General features: G+C 40.5%; 1 protein-coding gene across 2 annotated transcripts; it reads right to left on the reverse strand.

Annotated features, from left to right (window-relative positions):
- Positions 1 to 388: 388 nt before the first annotated feature.
- On the reverse strand, positions 389 to 14,365 carry malt1 (MALT paracaspase 1). 2 transcript variants are annotated; one of them, XM_085180071.1, is made up of 17 exons: positions 13,293 to 14,365; positions 12,163 to 12,329; positions 11,697 to 11,818; positions 10,036 to 10,183; positions 7,910 to 8,088; positions 7,709 to 7,805; positions 7,562 to 7,609; positions 6,461 to 6,484; positions 6,312 to 6,356; positions 5,173 to 5,376; positions 4,679 to 4,856; positions 3,587 to 3,658; positions 3,381 to 3,508; positions 2,813 to 2,962; positions 1,930 to 2,087; positions 1,668 to 1,793; positions 389 to 1,208 (listed from the first exon to the last, which is right to left on the reverse strand). In XM_085180071.1, the coding sequence occupies exons 1-17, from the start codon at positions 13,439 to 13,441 to the stop codon at positions 717 to 719; spliced, it is 2,487 nt and encodes an 828-aa protein (XP_085036197.1). In that variant the 5' UTR covers positions 13,442 to 14,365; the 3' UTR covers positions 389 to 716. The 2 variants fall into 2 exon arrangements, with proteins under 2 accessions (XP_085036197.1, XP_085036198.1); XM_085180072.1 differs by lacking the exon at positions 7,562 to 7,609 and having other exon boundaries at positions 13,293 to 14,364.
- Positions 14,366 to 18,467: the final 4,102 nt, after the last annotated feature.

The following is an 18,467-nucleotide window of genomic DNA, read 5'->3' on the forward strand; positions in this document are numbered from 1 at the left end:
CAGTCCGCCAGGGCCTCCGCTCCTGGCCGCCACCCGGCACACAATGCACCCGACCCCTATGGCGCCTCCTGCGGGTGGTGGGCCTGCGGGAGGATGGGCCCATGTCTCCTCTTCGGGCTGTGCCCGGCCGGGCCCCATGGACTAAGGCCCGGCCACCAGACGCTCGCCCTCGGGCACCCTCCCCGGGCCTGGCTCCAGGGCGGGGCCCCGGTAACCCTATCCCGGGCAGGGTAAACTGTTCCCTCGGTGTTTTTTTCATAAGGGTCTTTTGAATCGCTCTTTGTCTGGTCCCTCACCCAGATATAATATCATATATAATAATAAAAAAGCTGCCAAGTCACAAATGTATAAGTAATAATTATAAATACAGGAATACAAACATGGATGTAAACCACCTCTTTTTCTCAGGTTTATTTGATAAAATGCATACCATGTACCGTTTTTATTTTAATGCCCACCTAGTTTGTAGTTTAAATGCATCTGGCTAAGAAAAATAGTTTCAGCTCTATTTTTAAGTCTCTGAAATACTGTTACATGAGGACCTATTAGTCAGTTTACTCAAATACATGTTTTCAGTTCTCAAAACAGATTTACAAAGGTCAGCATAACTTTTTCTGAAACAACCGATGTATAAAATATACATTTGAAATATGTAACAACAAGAGCAGCAGTAATATAGATTCAGAACTACAGACATTTAAAGCTTCTCTTCTGTCTCACTGTGGCTGTAGCTGCAGACTGTTGATGAACACAGTCTGCAGCTCGTTGATGTCGTCTGTGGTCTCTATGGGAATGCTGAGCCTGCCTGGTGAGCTTGAAAGCCCACCGGAGGTGTACGGTGGGTCATAGCGACACTGGCTGAGATTTTCATAGTAGATATCCCCGCAGCCTCCAACTGCGCCCTGCAGATGCTCACCGATGTCCAAATAGCGATGCTGCGGGGAGAGGCGGTTGTAGTCCTGGGCCTGGTGTGACCCGTGATAGAGGTGGTGGCGGTGTTCGGGTCCAGGGCTGTGACAGGGGCTGTGGGATGGACTGTGGGGCATCAGGCAGGTCTGCAGGCAGCTGTTTCGCCGCATGGCCCGGTGGAGATCCAGTCGGGCTATCAGCGGCTTTCCAATGTTGACGCTTTTCGTCCAGTGGATCGGATGATCGTCGTCCATAGCAGTGAAGGTTCCCTGCAGGCACACGGTGAAGACCAGCTCCTCCTGTTGCATGAGGTGTTAGCACACAAAAAGTTGTATTAATCAACACTCAAAGCTGTTGTAGCACAAAATGAAACCACATCAAATAATTTCTGAATTATCAATCATCTTAACAACTGTGAATAAACTTTATGGTGACCAGGTAAATCCTCCTACTTCCAGTGATCCTATAAGTTTTCTATGTGTCAACTATTCAATAGTTTATCTATACAAGAGGAAAAGTTTAATGACTTTTCCTTTACACACGCAAACATCACTATATCTATTAGGGAGCCTGGGAAGTGCGAGTGTAGTTAAAACTCCATGAAACACATCCCACTACGCTCTGATCAGCTCACCAGTCTCAGACCTCACATTAACCATAATGTTAGCTGGATCCAGCACTCTATATTTCCTCCAGTTAGGTCCAGCTCCGAAATCTAGCACACTAAACAATATACTGTAAATATTTATAATTCTTACCCTAAGCTTCTGCAGTGAGCTGAGTCTGGTGTAGAGACAGTGCTGCGGCAGACTGCTGGACAGGAGGTAGATCCCTGTCTCCTCTGGAGTTTCTCTATTCATCAATTTAGGATCCACATCAAGGTCCTAAGGGAGTTTTCACAAACAGAAAAAGTTGCATATTTACAGACACTTATGGTGTAACTTTTCCTTCACTGCTTAGTGATAGACAGATACAAATGTATGTTCTGCTTTCACAGCTTTCAGATTCATGACAGCATACCTGTGAGAAGTCAGTGACGTGTGCTTGACAGAAGGACATGTCTGTAGGTTTCTTAACGATGTGAGTGTAAATCACGAGCACATTGGAGAACTCCGCAGCGAAGCCCAACTTAATCTGAGCGCCACAGTCAAAGTTGAGACACATACTCTCAGGAAGTTCTGCAGTAAAATACAGAAACGAATTTAGACTCACATACATTTAAGTTTGCATACATTTGACCGAAATTCCACCTGTAACCATTTACTTAAAATGAAAACTGAAAAACGTTGACTCTCATGTCCCAAAGATTAATAATAACAGCTTTATTATTATAAATCACGTGTGTGTGAATAGTTTTTTGTTTTTACATTGCCCTTGTGACTAAAAGAATTGAAAGAAAAATGCTAAACATGCATTACACTCCTTTTAGTACAACTAAATAATAACTAACACAACAATATTTCAAATATATATCACTCATTCACCAAAAATGTCTTAGTTTGTAAAATACTAAATGCTTTCACTGCTTCTCTCTCAAATGCCACAAATAAAACAGACACGAAAGAAAAAGCAGCATTTAAAGTGAGAAACCTAACAGGTTGGGACAATATTTAGAGGAACTGGGTCCCCCTCAGACACTGTGAAAGCAAGATTTACAACAGTAAGAGCGAATAGCTTCTCCATTGTAGGGGCAAATACTAGAAGAGGCACCGTGGCTGTTACAGGGTGCATCTCTCACTCTACTGATTGTTGCCCCTTCACCAAGTTTCTACCAGTATAAGCTGAGCACTTTTTCACCAAAATCTGACTGAGCCTCCAGTTCGGAGCTGCCATAGGCAAACAGGGTTTTTCCAAGCAGAGATAACATATAAAAAATGCTTTAAATTTCTAGTACTAAACTCACCGTGAGCTTTTGCCCACTGTCGGCTGTGGGCATGAGTGAGATCAGCGCTGTCTCCGGGCAAAATAGGATCCGTCAGCGCTCTCCTCTCCGACAGACTGCTGCGGATCTCCAGAGCCTGCTTCCCCTTTGTAGCGTCAAACTGGCCCATATCTGTGCACAAAACATAAATCAGACAGTATGCAGTTATTATAACACAAAAAGCCAAAACATCCTTACATGACCTGAAACACACTCAGATTAAAAACATTGCATTGGGAGTTGAGAAGCATTGAATTTTTAATTTAACAAAAGCTAATGGATCATAAACATGTGGGTCCTTGAAGGAAACTCCATTAGCCAACAAGCATGGAAGAATAATGGAAAGCAGAATATGTTTAATTAAATTGTTTTATTCTTTTCATTAAACTGACTGCTGAAACACATCCTGCAGGAAACACAGTAACTGAAATGCAATTTAATTGTAATTTTGCCAAAGGATTCAAAATGCTCTGCTGATCATATTTTAACTAAGTGCTTCCTACATTGTCTCTGATGTTAGCATATGTTGTATTTTTGTGTTGTTTCTTACCCTCGGCGACTCTGTCCAGCACCACAGTGATCTTCTCGTCATCCAGCAGGCGCTTCTTCAGAAACTTGACAAACACACCGTTGGTGAAGCCGGTGGAGCTCAGCTCAAAGGCCTCTGCATCTTGGCACCTGAAGAGCCAAACAAAGAATTCAACACTTCATATCTGGGAAAGCAAAACCATGTATGAAGTTAATTTATGGACTTACGTAGCATATCCAAAGACAATGTTGGCGGTAACCCTCAGGACGACGTTTGGAGTGCTGTCATCGTGAATATTCCTGAAAATAAATATGTAAAATTTTGATACTTTCTAAACTTTAAGCTAGAGAGACAATAGTTTCCTAATTGTCCTTTTCTTAAAGAAAACAGAATATATGCAGTGCTCAAAGAAAATTAGAGGAACTCTCAAAGCAGACATTGGGTCTTGAAGGTCGACGTACTGAAGTCGAAAATCTTTCAAATAAAATCATGTAAGTCAATGGAAAACATATTTGAGCGCTGAACTCAAAATCTAAACATGCTCATGATGAGATGCCGGATTACACCCTGTTTGATCTTCTTGCAGACCTGGATCAGGACATCGAGAGCTTAATTTGACACATGGTCTTTTATCCCCATACCGAACAGCAATCAGTGTAGTGCCGGCTAGCACGTTTAGGTCCGTGTGATCTTCAAAGGATATGCCTCCCCAGACCAACACTGACCCAATACAAACAAGTCATGTTGGATGATGTTACAGGCATATTGTTCACCAAGGTGTCTCCAGATACTTTGTCACATGTGCTCGGTGTGAATCTTCTGCTACACCCTCCACAATCTTGAGACTGTGTCGGGAGACACAGCAAACCTTCTTGTGATGACACATACAGATGTGGCATCCTGGAGAAGGTGGACTACCTGTGCACCCTGAATGGGCTGTGGATACCATCTCATGGTATGAGCAGTGACAATGCCACTAACAAACACCAAATCTAGAGAAAATCAGTCAGGAGGGACGAGGAGAGAGCAATTCAATTCAGTTTTATTTATATAGCACCAAAACTGTTGCCTCAATGTACTTATAGCAGTGGTCAGTAATGGCCACTTGTGCAACCTTTCCTTTTGGGGGCGATGTCTTCTTGTTACCTGCTCAGTGCCACTGGTATCACTTTTATTTGAACCAACGCTGCTGAAATGGGTTCACAATGTTTCCTGCTTTGTAGCAGGACAGACGGATACCCCGGAGGTTTAACTGACTGTGTGTTATACAGTGATGATCTGTGTTCTCTTGATTTTTTCTGAATGACTCTAGCACTCACCTCTTCCTGCACATGTCCAGCAGAAAAACATTGAGGTCCGTCTCCTTTTCCTGCATCAGTTTAAGGATGCTCTGCACACACAAACAGTTGGCTGAGCGGTACGGATTTGGAGCATCTACTGGCACCATGAAACTGTTTCCATAGTTTTCATATCCGTGACCAGCATAGTACAGCAGACCTAAAGAGGAAAGTCGGCATTTCAGTCAGGCAGCTGAGAGATACAAGATCTGGTTGAATACAGCTTTTTTTTACTGTTGTTATTTAATGTTTATTTAATTAGAATAAAATTTGTTAAGTTATAAATAATCTTGAAAATGCTATGCATTCATTTATATTTTCTTATTTTATCTAAATATTGTTTATGCTTAGATTAGAAGGATTAAAATGGTAGTGTTTCTCTTTCATGCTGTGTTTTGGGATCCTTATATTTCTGTCACCTTCTGGGCTGAAACAATGACCAAAACCACTCAGAGGTAAGTCAAATGTAAACGTACCATAGACTCCTTTGTGAAGCAGCAGTAGAAACTCATCTACAGCATTTCTCATCTCTGACTCTGTGAGGTCTAGTAGCGAAACCACCTTGAAGTTTAGCTGCCGCAGGAGGTTAGTGAGATCATAAACATCCACCATTGGAGCTTTAAGCTGCGGGTGGTTCTGGTAAGACAGGTTGCCGATGAGCAGGGCCACTTTGTCAGTTGCTGGGATCAAACACATGAAAGGGAGAAAATGATGAATGTAATAAAAGGAATACCATCCAAAAATCAATGACATACATGGTTTCAGAACTGGAAAGTGAAGTGGAAACAGAAAATAACTGAAGGCGGAAGCGCTGCAAAATAAAATGACATGTGTGACAACGGTGCAAAATCCAGTTATGAAACCTTACAGGTGTGTAGCGAACATCAGAACAAAGGCAAAGTTCACTGGAACATGACGTTAAGTAGTATCGGTTTAAAGGTGTGATAACGCAGGGGCTTTCCTTTTTTCTCCACATACGACACATCTGCTTTGCCTACTATTAATATCATGTAAATGACAACAAAGTCCATGTTTTTTTTCCTGTCCTTTATTTAAGTAAATCTGCTGGTACTGTTTTGCACAGGATCGTTTGTTCAGTTAGACTACGACTACTAACAATGATTTCCAATGCCAGTTCCTATTTTTTTGCATGGCTGCACAGTACATGTTAGAGCAAGAAAAACATCCATCAGAAGAAACGCAAAATTTACATACATTCACAGCATTTGCGGTTCATTGTTTGCACAAACTAGAAACTGAGGTAGAGATGATAAGAATCATAATAACCAAGAAATGGAGGGAGGAAGGAAGGAAGTGTTTCATACAACAGTGACATTATTATCACGCTGATGTCATAAAACACGCCAGCCTTTTGTGAAGCTTTTCCTTTTTTGGTGAGTAGCTTTTTTTAGTGGGTGTTATTCTCTGGTGTTTAGTGCATGATGCTGCAAAGTGTTATTTTGTCCTTGTGCATGGCTGCCAGCACTGTGCTACAAGAAGGTTTCACATCTTTGTGTTGGCGTAAGTACTGAGACTGAAACTGATCTCAGTAGTATCGCACATGCAAAGTAGAGGAACTGTGCACCAGCCATCAGTCCTGCATAAAGACACTCACCATAAAGTTGTTCAGGAATACTGTTTAGGAAGAATTCATTGGAACCTAAAAAACAACAAGAAAGTAAACACAAAGCCAAGCATAACATAGGAAGTGCTGTTTAAGAGAAATATTTGATGTATATGCTTGCTGCGTGTGGTTCCTCTTACCTTCTCCAATGGCGTAAATGTCATCTAGGGAAAAAAAATATATCATTATCACTCAAGTTTAGCGTACAAAACTGATTAGTTAAAGGAAAGGGTGAAACTTTAAAAGTAAGAATAATAATATTCAGAATTAATAAGAAAGAAAAGACCAAAACCAACACTGAGGTAATCTGCTAACGTCTCTTTGTGCACAAGGACACATGATCAGTCTGCTCTTTGTCTACATTTCATTTACAGACTCTACAGAGATTCAGGGGAAGCAAACAGATGCATGAAACAGTGAGCAAAAAGCATTTATTGTTTCAGTATTTAAGTAATATTTTCCCCTGTTGCATCTGATTCAGCTCAAATAAATGTGACTGAGCATTCAACTTAAAATGGCTTGCAACTGTTCTCATAGTGGTCCACAGTGAAATGTGTTTCAGAAAGTCATTTTTACACAGATTTCTTTTTTTTTACTTCCAAGCTGGCCAGAAAAACAACTTGTTTAAATGAGTAAACACTTTTTAAATGATGCTGGAAGCGCGTAGGTTTTTTTTTTCCGCAGTAGCAAACACTGTGTCGTGTCACTCCTAGTTCCCCTCAATCTCTACAACTGAAGTAGAGAGTACAAAATTAGCATGACCCACAGAGCCACAAAAACCACAATAATTGAAAAAACAACAGAATGACACACAGAAACTATTTGGTGGTCTAAATGTTTCTTTGTGAGTATTTGTAGCAGTCAAAGGATGCTGAGTGTGGGACTGCAACAGTCATCATCACACGTAATGGACACGTAACCACAACTTAGTGCTGCAGAAATTTTTTCCCATACAGCAATCGAGCTCTGTCACACAGACAGAGAAACACGATGAGTGGTTGAATTGGATCACTTCAGTAAGTACCACAGATAAATATGAAATGCATTAAAGATGACAGGAAGGATTGATTTTAGTACAATCAGAAAGCATGCATGTGAGTTTTGTGCTGATTAGTGAGAATAATCCAAGACCACGATCCACATGCAATCTGAATGAAGTTGTGATTTCCATTCGCATGCAGCTAACACCTGCTAACTGTTACCCAATTTAAAACACCATGCACCAGTGCCTTCAACTCTACCTTCAGAGCACTCCATTGCCCCTGAAATCTGGACTGATATCCTTGGTGCTTTCAGTTAAGAACAGAGGCAAATAATCGCTCAAATATAATGACAATGAAACTGGTTCAATAGTAATTTTAAACAAAATGTCCTCAAGTGTGACATACCTATCACAACATCAACTTCATTGGTCCACATTCTCTCAGAGCTGCTGCTGATCTCACAGCGATACCTGCCTTGTTGTTCCTGCATCACGTGAGGAATCTGAAATATACACACAGTTATGCCACAACAGTTTTAATGTCTCAAAACACACACACACACACACACGCAATAAAAGAAAAACATTTCTTCCCATATCCTCTCACCAAGAGTTTCCTCTTTGTAGAATTCGGAATTGGGACTCCATTTCTGTGCCACTGGTATCGAGGAATCGGCCGTCCCACGGCTCCGCATTCCAGCTGCAAATCTTCCCCAACATGTAGCCGCTGGGACTGAGGCTGGATCACCACCTTTAGTCGACCATCTAAAGAGTGATAACTCTGCCCTGGTCATGTGAGGAAAGAAGACAATTACACACAGCACTGCATAATGTATTCTTCATCCGTTAAAGGATTCCCATTTCAGCTGTTCTCATCGCTGGAAAAAGTGACAGAGTTTCAGGTCCCGCAAAAATAAACAAGTCCTGTTTAGACAAAGAGCAGGAAACTGAGGTCAGTGAGCTTCAAACACTAACAATATCTCAGTGGTGAATGATTTGTTTTCAATGGAGAAAATCTACATAAAGTCATACTGTAACGTAATACTGGAGAAAACCTTTGTACACAACACCAAGAAAGAAACTTCTGATTAATTGTGTAAACTGCAAGATTTTGCATACCGTTTTTTATGTTATTTAATTACTAGTACATTATTAGGTTGCAACTGTTGGTTGTTGTCCTCATAGAGGGATATCGGTTAGCTGGGAAAGTTATTTTTATTAACAGTCAACCAAATCAGGCAAAGCTATTTTACAGTGACAAAAGCTTGTAGTGTGCCATTTATTAGCTTTGAGCAATAAGGCCACATCTTCTTCACAGCATCCATGTTATTTTCATATTCCAAGCACAGGAGCACAGGGTAGCTGGAAGGAAGTAAAACAAAAACTCATAAAAGACAAACATCTGAAGAGCATATGTATTAAATATTGCAAGTGTGCTAGCTACGTGCACAGTATATAGCTAGCGCACACTGCAAGGCATCAGGTCAGGAAGATCACAGTCACTGGTCCTTTTTTGAGGATTTAAATTCCACACTTAAACTTCTTCACTAGTACCATACATTCAAGATGTGTACCAGCAGGCGTGGCTCTGGATTATGAAATACTTCGCCTGCTATCCAAACAATATAACAACAAACTGTCAATCACTGCTGCTTTGCATTGAATAGACAGAGCTTTTGGTCTTATAACTAATCTGTAACAATTGTGATGTAACAAGAGTGCAGTATTTAACACCGCGCAAATTTGCACGTACGCTAGATTCTTGAGATTCTTGGCTGAGCAACTGCAGCGCAGAATTAATATTTAGCGTTATTGTGCTAATAACCACAGAAATTAACCACAGAAATTACAAAATCACTTCTGCATCACGCTAAAGCCATTCACAAACGCTGCTAAAGAAACTTCAATGTTTTTTAGCTTTAACTGGAGATAAGATTACCAACGGCTCTACAAAAAAAGGCCCTTTCTCTAACAGTAAGAACTCATGACAGCCCTCCTGTCTCGGCCAGAGTTGATGTGTTTTTGGAGGTTTTTTGGTAGGCGGAGTCAATCAATGCAAATGGGAGCACTTGGTCAGTTTCCAGAATTTGAGCTGTATCCCTCTCTCTCTCTATGTCTCTCTCTCTTATCTACCCAGCATCGTGTTACTTGTTTTGCCTGCTTCAACCTTTTAATATAGTTTTGCATAGTACAACACCTTACACCAGGCGTGAGGGAACTCCAGGCCTCAAGCACCAGTGTCCTACAGGTTTTAGATGTCCTTGATCCAACACAGCTGATTTAAATGGCTACATTACCTCCTCAACGTGTCTCGAAGTTCTCCAGAGGCCTGGTAATGAACTAATTGTTTGATTCAGATGTGGTGACCCAGGATGATATCTAAAACCTGCAGGACACCGGCCCTTGAGTTCCCAATCCCCGCTCTTACACTCACCATTTTAACTCCCCCTGCTGAGATGCTGACAACACTGACCTCATAACCTCTTTTCAGTTAATACTTTTAATTTAAACTGTGTCTCTTTCAGTTTTTGTCATGGCTCATGAGGTGAATCTTGACCTGATAACTTAATTTCTTCTATGCACACAGCGGACAGCATATAGACAGTGATGTAATTCAACTCCTAAAACCCAGAGATGTTAAATATTAACAATCAGAGCTGTAACATCAAACATCACCTTAACTGAATATGATTTTTGGACAGATCTACTGAATATAAACCTGCGCAATCTTACCGTAACACAAGGTGACATTCAGGACATCCACCTGAGCCCAGTGGCTGAACTCAAAGGCATCTCCACAGTTGACTCTGCAGATGTAAAAACCAGCGTCCTTCATCTGGACTGGACTTATTACCAAGTCTGGGGAGAAGCTGTTTGGAACCTGAAGTTTGAAAACCACATTTATTAGTTTACAAGGTTGTTCCCAGCTCAGAAGTGAGACAATTTTAACACCACAGTAATTTTATCTAATGCCTGAAAACTCTGCATGATGGAAACATTATGTCATCATTATGGACATAATAGACTGGAAGGTATGTACATTTTTCTCAACTTGGGCCTGTGAGCTTTGTCTTTCTTTGATCTTCTACTGTCAATGATCTTTATGAGTCGCTGAAATCCAAAAAGGGATGATAAAGTCTTTTACATCACAAGACCAGGAGCAAGCAGGACATAAGGAGCACTGGAGATCACTTCAAGCCCAAACTTGTTAATTTTGTACTTCAGCTCAAGTTTGTGACTCACTGCTTAAAATCCTGACTTCTTTAAAGACTTTTGCCATGAAGTACTGCTTAAGGAAATGCATTTCAGAGACCGTGAGGCAAAGTTAACAGTTTGGGGGAAAATCTTTTTTAAAATAGCCTTGCAGTTACCTAAAATTACATTTAGTGTCTTGAAAAAAAATTGAAAAAGAAATTGTGTATTTATAAAACTAATGTCCTTAGTTTTAGTCTGTTAGTTAATTTAGGGAAATCAGGCAGAAGAGGCTGACAAACAGCCTCCTTATAATCATTAAAAACACACAAACAACACTGACACTAATGAAATTTAAACATTAACTACACAACACAATGAGTAAAACCACTCTGTAAACTAAGTGAAAATAAACTAAAACCAAAACACAAACACAAACTCATTAGAAAAGATCAAAGCTTTGGGTAGAAACTCAGACATGAGCTCCTTCCTCCTAATAATACGACAGCATCTGAATGTGTCTTTTTCTATGATTGAGCACCCACGTCACACACAAAGTTACATCTAGCAAGTCAGAATGAGTAACACTTTCAGCATGGCGTCACAAGACTGAATGCATGCTGACGCTGACACATGCAGACGATTGCAACTGTGCACCTTTATGAATTGCTCAGCTCACTAAAAAACATCACTGTGCTATAGGAAGAGATTCAGGTACGTTTCTTAACCACTTATTTAGGATCACCCATTAACTATGATGAAACAACAGTGCTATTTACTGCACCGATGATAGGGTAATCATGTATTCTCACTATTGGAAATACTCTGTTTTATGGGAAAGTCCTGACTGAGAAACAAATGCAACAGCAGGACTCACTAGTGGTGAATTTACCGGATCATGCAGGTGGACTTTGTACTAGGAAGTTGTCAGTTTAAATACCATTTAATGTTTGATCAGACCATGTTGGACATTTTTGATCTCACATGCATTTCAGTTGTGTCATTTCTAGTAAAGTTAGTAAAGTTATGGCTGCAGTAAATGTGTGAAAAACGCTAAAGAGGTTTTAACGCAAGTACTTAAATATAAAGTCAGAAAAAATTCAGTGTGTATGTGTGTGTGTCTGTGTGTGTGTGTGTGTGTGTGTGTGTGTGTGTGTGTGTGTGTGTGTGTGTGTGTTTGTGTGTGCGTCAGAGGAACTCACCTCTTCCTTAGATTTGAACCACTGGTACTGTACTGGAGACTTGCCCACAGCATGGCAGCTAAGCCGCAGATTGTGGCCACATATAATGGATACAGACTGGGGCTGAATGAGGATCTGGAGGGCTGCACATGTACAGGATAATTACTGTGAATTTACACTGATTTAGATGGACTGTATACAGCAGAACTTTGTGGTGCTTCTTTTTAAAGTTTAACTTTACTTACCAAGCTAGCACTAGTACAGATGAGTGGTAATAGCATAATAAAACATTCCTTCTTTAAACCTAAATTATATGAACCCTGCTTACTGCTGCACTGACATAAAACTGCACTGACAATGACCTATAAGTTTCATCCAAACAGCACAATGAACTGTGAGCTTCAGATGAGAAATAAATAGAATGCGGAAAGTGAAGATTAACCTGCATGATTGACAACATAGCAGCATCAATGTGTTTTTACTCTACCTGGAGGTTTCAGGCACTGCAGAGCCTCTGAGTTGCCTAAAGTTTGGAGGTAGTCCATCAGATGGCCTGTGGTGCAGCCTCGCTCTCCCATCAGCCTCAGCAGCATGAGACTCGGGCTTCCCTCCAGCTCCAGCACCTTCAGAGAGCACATCTCCATGTCGTCCGAGCTGGAAAGGATGTAGGTGATTGTCAGCATTTCATATTTCAAATCGTATTACAGTAAAACTTGTCTTTACCATTTTCACACACAAAAACTCAGATAATGAGAAACTGTTAGACAAAGATGAGGGAATAAGTTTACACAAATTTAAAAGAAAGGCAAATTAATGATAATCTTTACACCATCTGCACTTCTTAGTGCACAATCAGTGAAACACTTTATCTAACAGATAGATGTTAGTGTCATACCGTAACACTTGTATTTGTTGAAGCTTATTACAAAGCTCCTTAGTGGGTTATATTTAAGAGCTTATATGTCTTGCTGTTCAGTTTTTCTGATTCTCTATTTACCTGAACTCCTTCTTTTGTGCTATTTTACACTTGTCTGAGCTTATTTAGTTTGTACTTATTTGATTGAGCTATGTTGTTTTTTAAGTTTTGGCTGCTGTTTTGGTATAATAATGCATATTTCATCTTATAAGCAGACTGCACTGTACCGGGAATATATGTACTCAAACACGTTACAGCTGTACAGTAACAGCTAGGATGAAAAAACCAGAGGCAAACATTAGTCATCATCATTATTTGTTAATAAAACTGCATATAAATAATGACTGAATAACTGCCATTAACCTGGAAGACGCTGTAATGAAAAACAAATATTTGTCCAATTTAATCTCTCAATGGGGGTTTCTTAATTTTATTAACTTGGAGTTACATATTTATTTATCCCAGAAAATATACAGGTTAATTGTGCATTGCTGTATTACATACTCTATACCTTTATTTTTTAATATAAAGACACAACATAAAATTGACAATAACCAACAAACTGAACAGTGTAACTATAATAAAAGTTAATCGCATTAGTCTCCATTAGCTTTAATACATAAACCGGTGGTTAAGTGTATGCATGCAATGATTTCTGGTCATTTGCTAAGTACAAGTACTAATAGTAATGTTTAACCTACCTGACTTTAAACCGTCTATCATTGCCAACAATCTCTCCAAGTTTTCGCCATCCTTTAGTGCTGGATTTGTCCAGCACTTCACACAGCCTCTTCACAACCGGCTCCTTCAACGAGTTGATCTTCGTGGACCGTTCCAAAGAGTCCGACATGACAGTTCCTCAACCAAAGCTCACCATCAACGTGTTTCTATCGCACGCAACAGAAAAGTTATGGCACGCGAAATAAAATATGTCTACTTCCTGAAATAAATGATAAAATTGACAGACACGCCTACAGCGTCGTCTTGGTTTTTCCCCGTGGTGCAGCTCAGTTGTGGTTTCCTTCTAACAAAGACCACATATGCATAAAGATGAGTCTCTGCATGTACGCTTGTGAAGCGAGAGGCGAAAAGAAAAAACCCGAACTCTGGCCTGTTTTCAGAGTTTACCTCCTTTCATTAATTCAATGCAATTAAGATAAACCAAGTAACTTACTCAAAAAGTAACCTGTGTGATATCTCATTTTCTATTTCGTAATTTCGTAATTTTGTTTGGCGTTAATCGAAAGAGGATAGCCTACTAGCTAGCTCTGTGTAACTGCCAAAGAGAGTGTAGCTGCCCTCTACTCGCCATTTGACAATGAATGAACGATTAACTGAGCCCGAAATCAACACGATTATTTGGTATTTGTTCAGTGTATTTAAATACGTCACTGGTTTATTTAATGTAAACGCTGCTAATACTAGCTAGCATATACCAAATAACCCTTATTTATCAAGGTTAATCTATATATTCTTTTCTTTTAACATGCAACATCCTCGTATATTAACCGAGTGCCCAGGCTTAAAATCACAAACCAAGTGGCACAGACACAGGAACTTGAGGAGAAGTAAGTCATCTCGCTCAGTTTGCACTCTTTGGCTGTAGTCAGCCGCTCAGGTGGGAGCCGGTGACCTCCTCAAAGTGGAGGAGCTAGAAATTTTCTATAGATTATTGGTTGGCACAGAAAATGAACAGGTTTTTTTAAGGATCAATCGTGTTTTCATTTATGTAGGCATCACTTCCTGGAAAGATACATTGAGGACTCAAACAGTTTTTACCCAGTACTGACATTATCAAGTCAAAACTGGTTGCAATATAATCAGTGTTGGGGAGTAACGGAATACATGTACCGCCGTTACGTATTTAAAATACAAAATATGAGTAACTGTATTCCGTTACAGTTACCGTTTAAAAAGGTGGTATTTAGAATACAGTTACTTTGTTGAAATAAATGGATTACACGGCGGTACTTCCCTGTTTCATATTGTGGCGGGTCAGGACTGTTTGGGTTTTGTTTGACAGCTACATAGTTGTTCCAGGTGGCAGCTTTACGGTTGCCATGGTTACAGGGTGACGCTCTCTCTCTGCGTGTTTTTACTGGGTGAGAGAGGCCTTCTTGTTGTTGTTGTGCTAAGCTAATAGGCAGAATGCTACCGGTATAACTCTAAAGAATGTAGCATCATAGGCAGTGTAGTCCGTGCTGCAGGGAGAATGGACTGCCATACACATTATGTGTCTGTGAGCGAGGGAGGGAGAAAAAGGAAAAGTACGAGCTGTCATCGAGCAAAAACGGGAGCTGGAAGCATGTAAATATAATAATAACCACTGCAGCCAAGAAGAGTGCCTGACGCCCAGTTGTAAGTAAGCTATTAAGACTCGACAGTAAACCGTGTTCGTGTTTTCCTCCAAAACAAGAAGTTCCGTTGGAGCAGCCTTTCAACGCCTCTCTCTGTCTCTCGCTAGCAAAGTTGACCCAGACAACAAAGTAAAGCTAATTTTCGGCTATGAGCCTGACACAGACATTAGCCAGAGGTCCCTTTACTACGGTTCAGAGCAGCGGACCTTCAGTAACAGTAATAAATCACAGCAATAGTACATTCATGTAGTTGTAAACAGCATGATAATATATTAAGTAATCCAAAGTATTCAGAATACGTTACTCTCATTGAGTAACGTAACGGAATACGTTACAGAATACATTTCGGGGCATGTATTCTGTATTCTGTAATGGAATACATTTTAAAAGTAACCTTCCCAACACTGAATATAATGTACACAAAAAGGTTATATCACAAAAAAAAATTCTGTTAATCTGGACGTAGTGTTTTCAGTGGGGAAAACATTCACTCGTCACTCATCCAAGGTACCATTTAAGTCTCGGCTGACTGCAGGTTTCCCCCACCTTATAAACTAGCACCACTGACTTACCACTGACTTACTGACTAACCTGCAGTCAGCACTGGTTTTGTAAGTTGACCAAAGGAGAGGCTTGACACCCCTTGTCTCCTCTTACAGAATCTCAGAGCTTTTCATCTACATATTCATATGGAGACTGGCTCTCTGTAAATCCTGTTTTGTTTAAAGGTACTTTTTGTAATTGCCCCCTGCAAGATGTAACAAAAGAATTCACCACAAGGTGGCACTGTTTTACCACTGGAAGCATATCTTTTCAGGCGTGTGCTGCTGTTCAATCAGTCCAGTACCATAATAAAACAAAACCTAACAAAACTAACCTGTCTAAACTTAACTAAGCAGCATGTTGTTCATTAATAATATTTTTAAAAGTGATGATGCATGAAAATATTTGAGATATACAATAGATTTGTGGGGATAGGTTAATTGGATAATCCAAATTGCCACTAGGTGTGAATGTGCGAGTGAATGTGAGTGCGAATGGTTGTCTGTCCCTGTGTGTTGGCCCTGCGACAGACTGGCGACCTGTCCAGGGTGTACCCCGCCTCTCGCCCTATGACAGCTGGGATAGGCTCCAGCGCCCCCCGCGACCCTGAAAAGGATAAGCGGAAGCGAATGGATGGATGGATGGATGGATACAATAGATTCAGTATATAGGAGAATAGAGGGATGAAAAGTTCAAATTTAATGCTGGGAAATTCATGTTGAGGAACACACAAAAGAATAAAAGTTAATGTACAGAAACACAAACTAATAAAATTATAGAGACTGCATGATGCTGTTAGTGTACTCCTAGTGCCAGTCCCAAGCCTGGACTTATTTCCTCACATACTTTTAATATTTGTAGTTATTTTTTGATGTCTTTAAACTTGTTAGAGTCCTGGGTAAGTGACCCAGTGTTTTGTGTTATTATAATTCTTTGATTTCATCACAGTTTATCATTACTAGTCTTTTGGTTTATGTTTCTGTATTTGTAGCTCTCTAGTTCTTCGCTTTCTGATTTCTTGTTCTTGGTTTTTGTTCCTGTGCATCTCACATTTCGTGTAGGTTTAGTTCTGACTTCACGTTTTTCTCATTCCCCAGTCAGTCGTGTCTCATGTCGCAGTTTGTTACTGTGTCAAGTCCATGCCTGTCGTGTGTTTTCTGTCTTATTTTTGATAGTCCCTGTCCAGTGTGCAGTGTGTCTGGTTTTGCTTCCCCTTGTCTCATTAGGTCTGATTTGTCCCAGCTGTGTTACCACCTGTTCCCCATCCTCTCATTAGCTGTGTCCCAAAACCTAGGCCGCATCCTTCGGAGGACCCAGCCTTTGCGGTCTATGTGGGCCGGGTCCTTCGAAGACCGAGAAGGCCGGAAGTACAAGGCTGTGAAATGGGACAGTCTTGCCTTCAGATTTGTGTCACCGCTGTCTCGGTGGAGTTTAATAAACTCAGCTGTCTGCTCCTTGCTATCTAAAATATAACAGGACACTGCTGTAAATTCTTGACCATCTCACACTTCTGTTTAATCAGTTTTCTGTTTAATGTTTATTCAGCTTTGTGAAAACGCCGGAGGAACCCACCTGAGGGATTAATAAAGTTTTATTTAATCTAATCTAATAACTTTGATCTCAACCAAACCAATTTACTCCCCAAGAAATAAAACACTGATAAACGCAAAACAATAACATTTTTAAGTTATCCGAGTGACTTATATATCATGTTTAACCTGAGTAGCGAAAGACTGCGGGGGTCTGAAAACAATGAAGCCAGGAGCCCGCTGTTCTCCCTGGTTCGAGTGACCATTGAACCCACCGGCTAGCTATTGAGTGGGGGGTAACAGACGTCTCCGAAAACGTCGGAGCACTTTTCCACATATGCGATATCTTGATAAACCAAGAAGATATTTTAAGTTTATACAGCTACTTTATCGCCTGAAAATATGATAAAAGTTTATTTTGTGGGCCAGAAAAATTAAAAAGAGTAATATTAAAACTTAGTAGCGGCCACCATTGTTGGAAACTGGAATTGGCTGGGCTGCGCAATGAATTCTGGGATATGGTGGGCCACGAAGGATACAGCCAACCCATCCTTCAAATCTGGGGAAAATGAGGACACATTTGTCGGCCGGATTCAGAGGAGTCTATGAATTGAGACAGCCTTTGTCGCGTTGCTGTGACGTAATCGGTCTACAAATGCGCCCTTGGGAAGATGCAGCCTACGTTTTGGGACACAGCTATTGTCGAGCTTGTGTATTTAACTCCTGTGTTTCTCGCTCTTAGTTGTTGTGTCGTACCCTCACTATGCTGTGTCTCTGCCTTCTGTGTTCAAAGTTAATTCCTATTTCTCAGTTCCTGGTTTATTTTCTAGTGTTTTAGTTTGAGTTTTTGTGTTTCTAGTTTCAAGTTTTGCTTTTGTATTTGTAGTAAGTTACTTACAGCAAAGTAAAGCTTGCCTCCATTTGTTCACTCTTTCATTTAGGTGTCCTGCATTTGGGTCCTACATCCTGCCTGCTACACAGCAAACCTTGACAAAACTGTTTGTGACATACAGTGGGATGCAAAAGGTTCGGCAACCTTGTTAATAGTCATTATTTTCCTGTATAAATCGTTGGTTGTTACAGTAAAAAATGTCAGTTAAATATATCATATAGGAGACACACACAGTGATATTTGAGAAGTGAAATTAAGTGTATTGGATTTACAGAAAGTGTGCAATAATTGTTTATTATCAGTAGGGATGGGTACCGGTATCCGGTGCCATGATGGCACCGGTTCTGACATAAACGGTAGTAACCAGACCGAAAAGCAGCGCACATTTCGGTGCTTTATTTCGGTGCTTTTTTTTCCTGAGATGTGATACACTTTGAATTCTAGCCAATCATTTTACGTTTCCGGGGATAGTAGGCGGGTCCAGGTACGTACGTTCTTTTAGAGCAGAGCTACAGATTAAAAATGCCCAAGGTGAAGCGGTCAAAAGTCTTGCTG

The sequence above is a fragment of the Neolamprologus multifasciatus genome, chromosome 12 (assembly GCF_963576455.1).
Source record: "Neolamprologus multifasciatus chromosome 12, fNeoMul1.2, whole genome shotgun sequence".
Classification (NCBI taxonomy): Eukaryota; Metazoa; Chordata; class Actinopteri; order Cichliformes; family Cichlidae; genus Neolamprologus; species Neolamprologus multifasciatus.

Excerpts from the sequence above, each read along its gene's own strand:
- malt1 (XM_085180071.1), bottom strand. The coding sequence starts at position 13,441 with ATGTCGGACTCTTTGGAACGGTCCACGAAGATCAACTCGTTGAAGGAG. Across the intron at positions 6,357-6,460 it reads CATTTACGCCATTGGAGAAG|GTTCCAATGAATTCTTCCTA; the intron begins GTAAGAGGAACC and ends GTTGTTTTTTAG. Across the intron at positions 5,377-6,311 it reads TATTCCTGAACAACTTTATG|CAACTGACAAAGTGGCCCTG; the intron begins GTGAGTGTCTTT and ends GTTTGATCCCAG.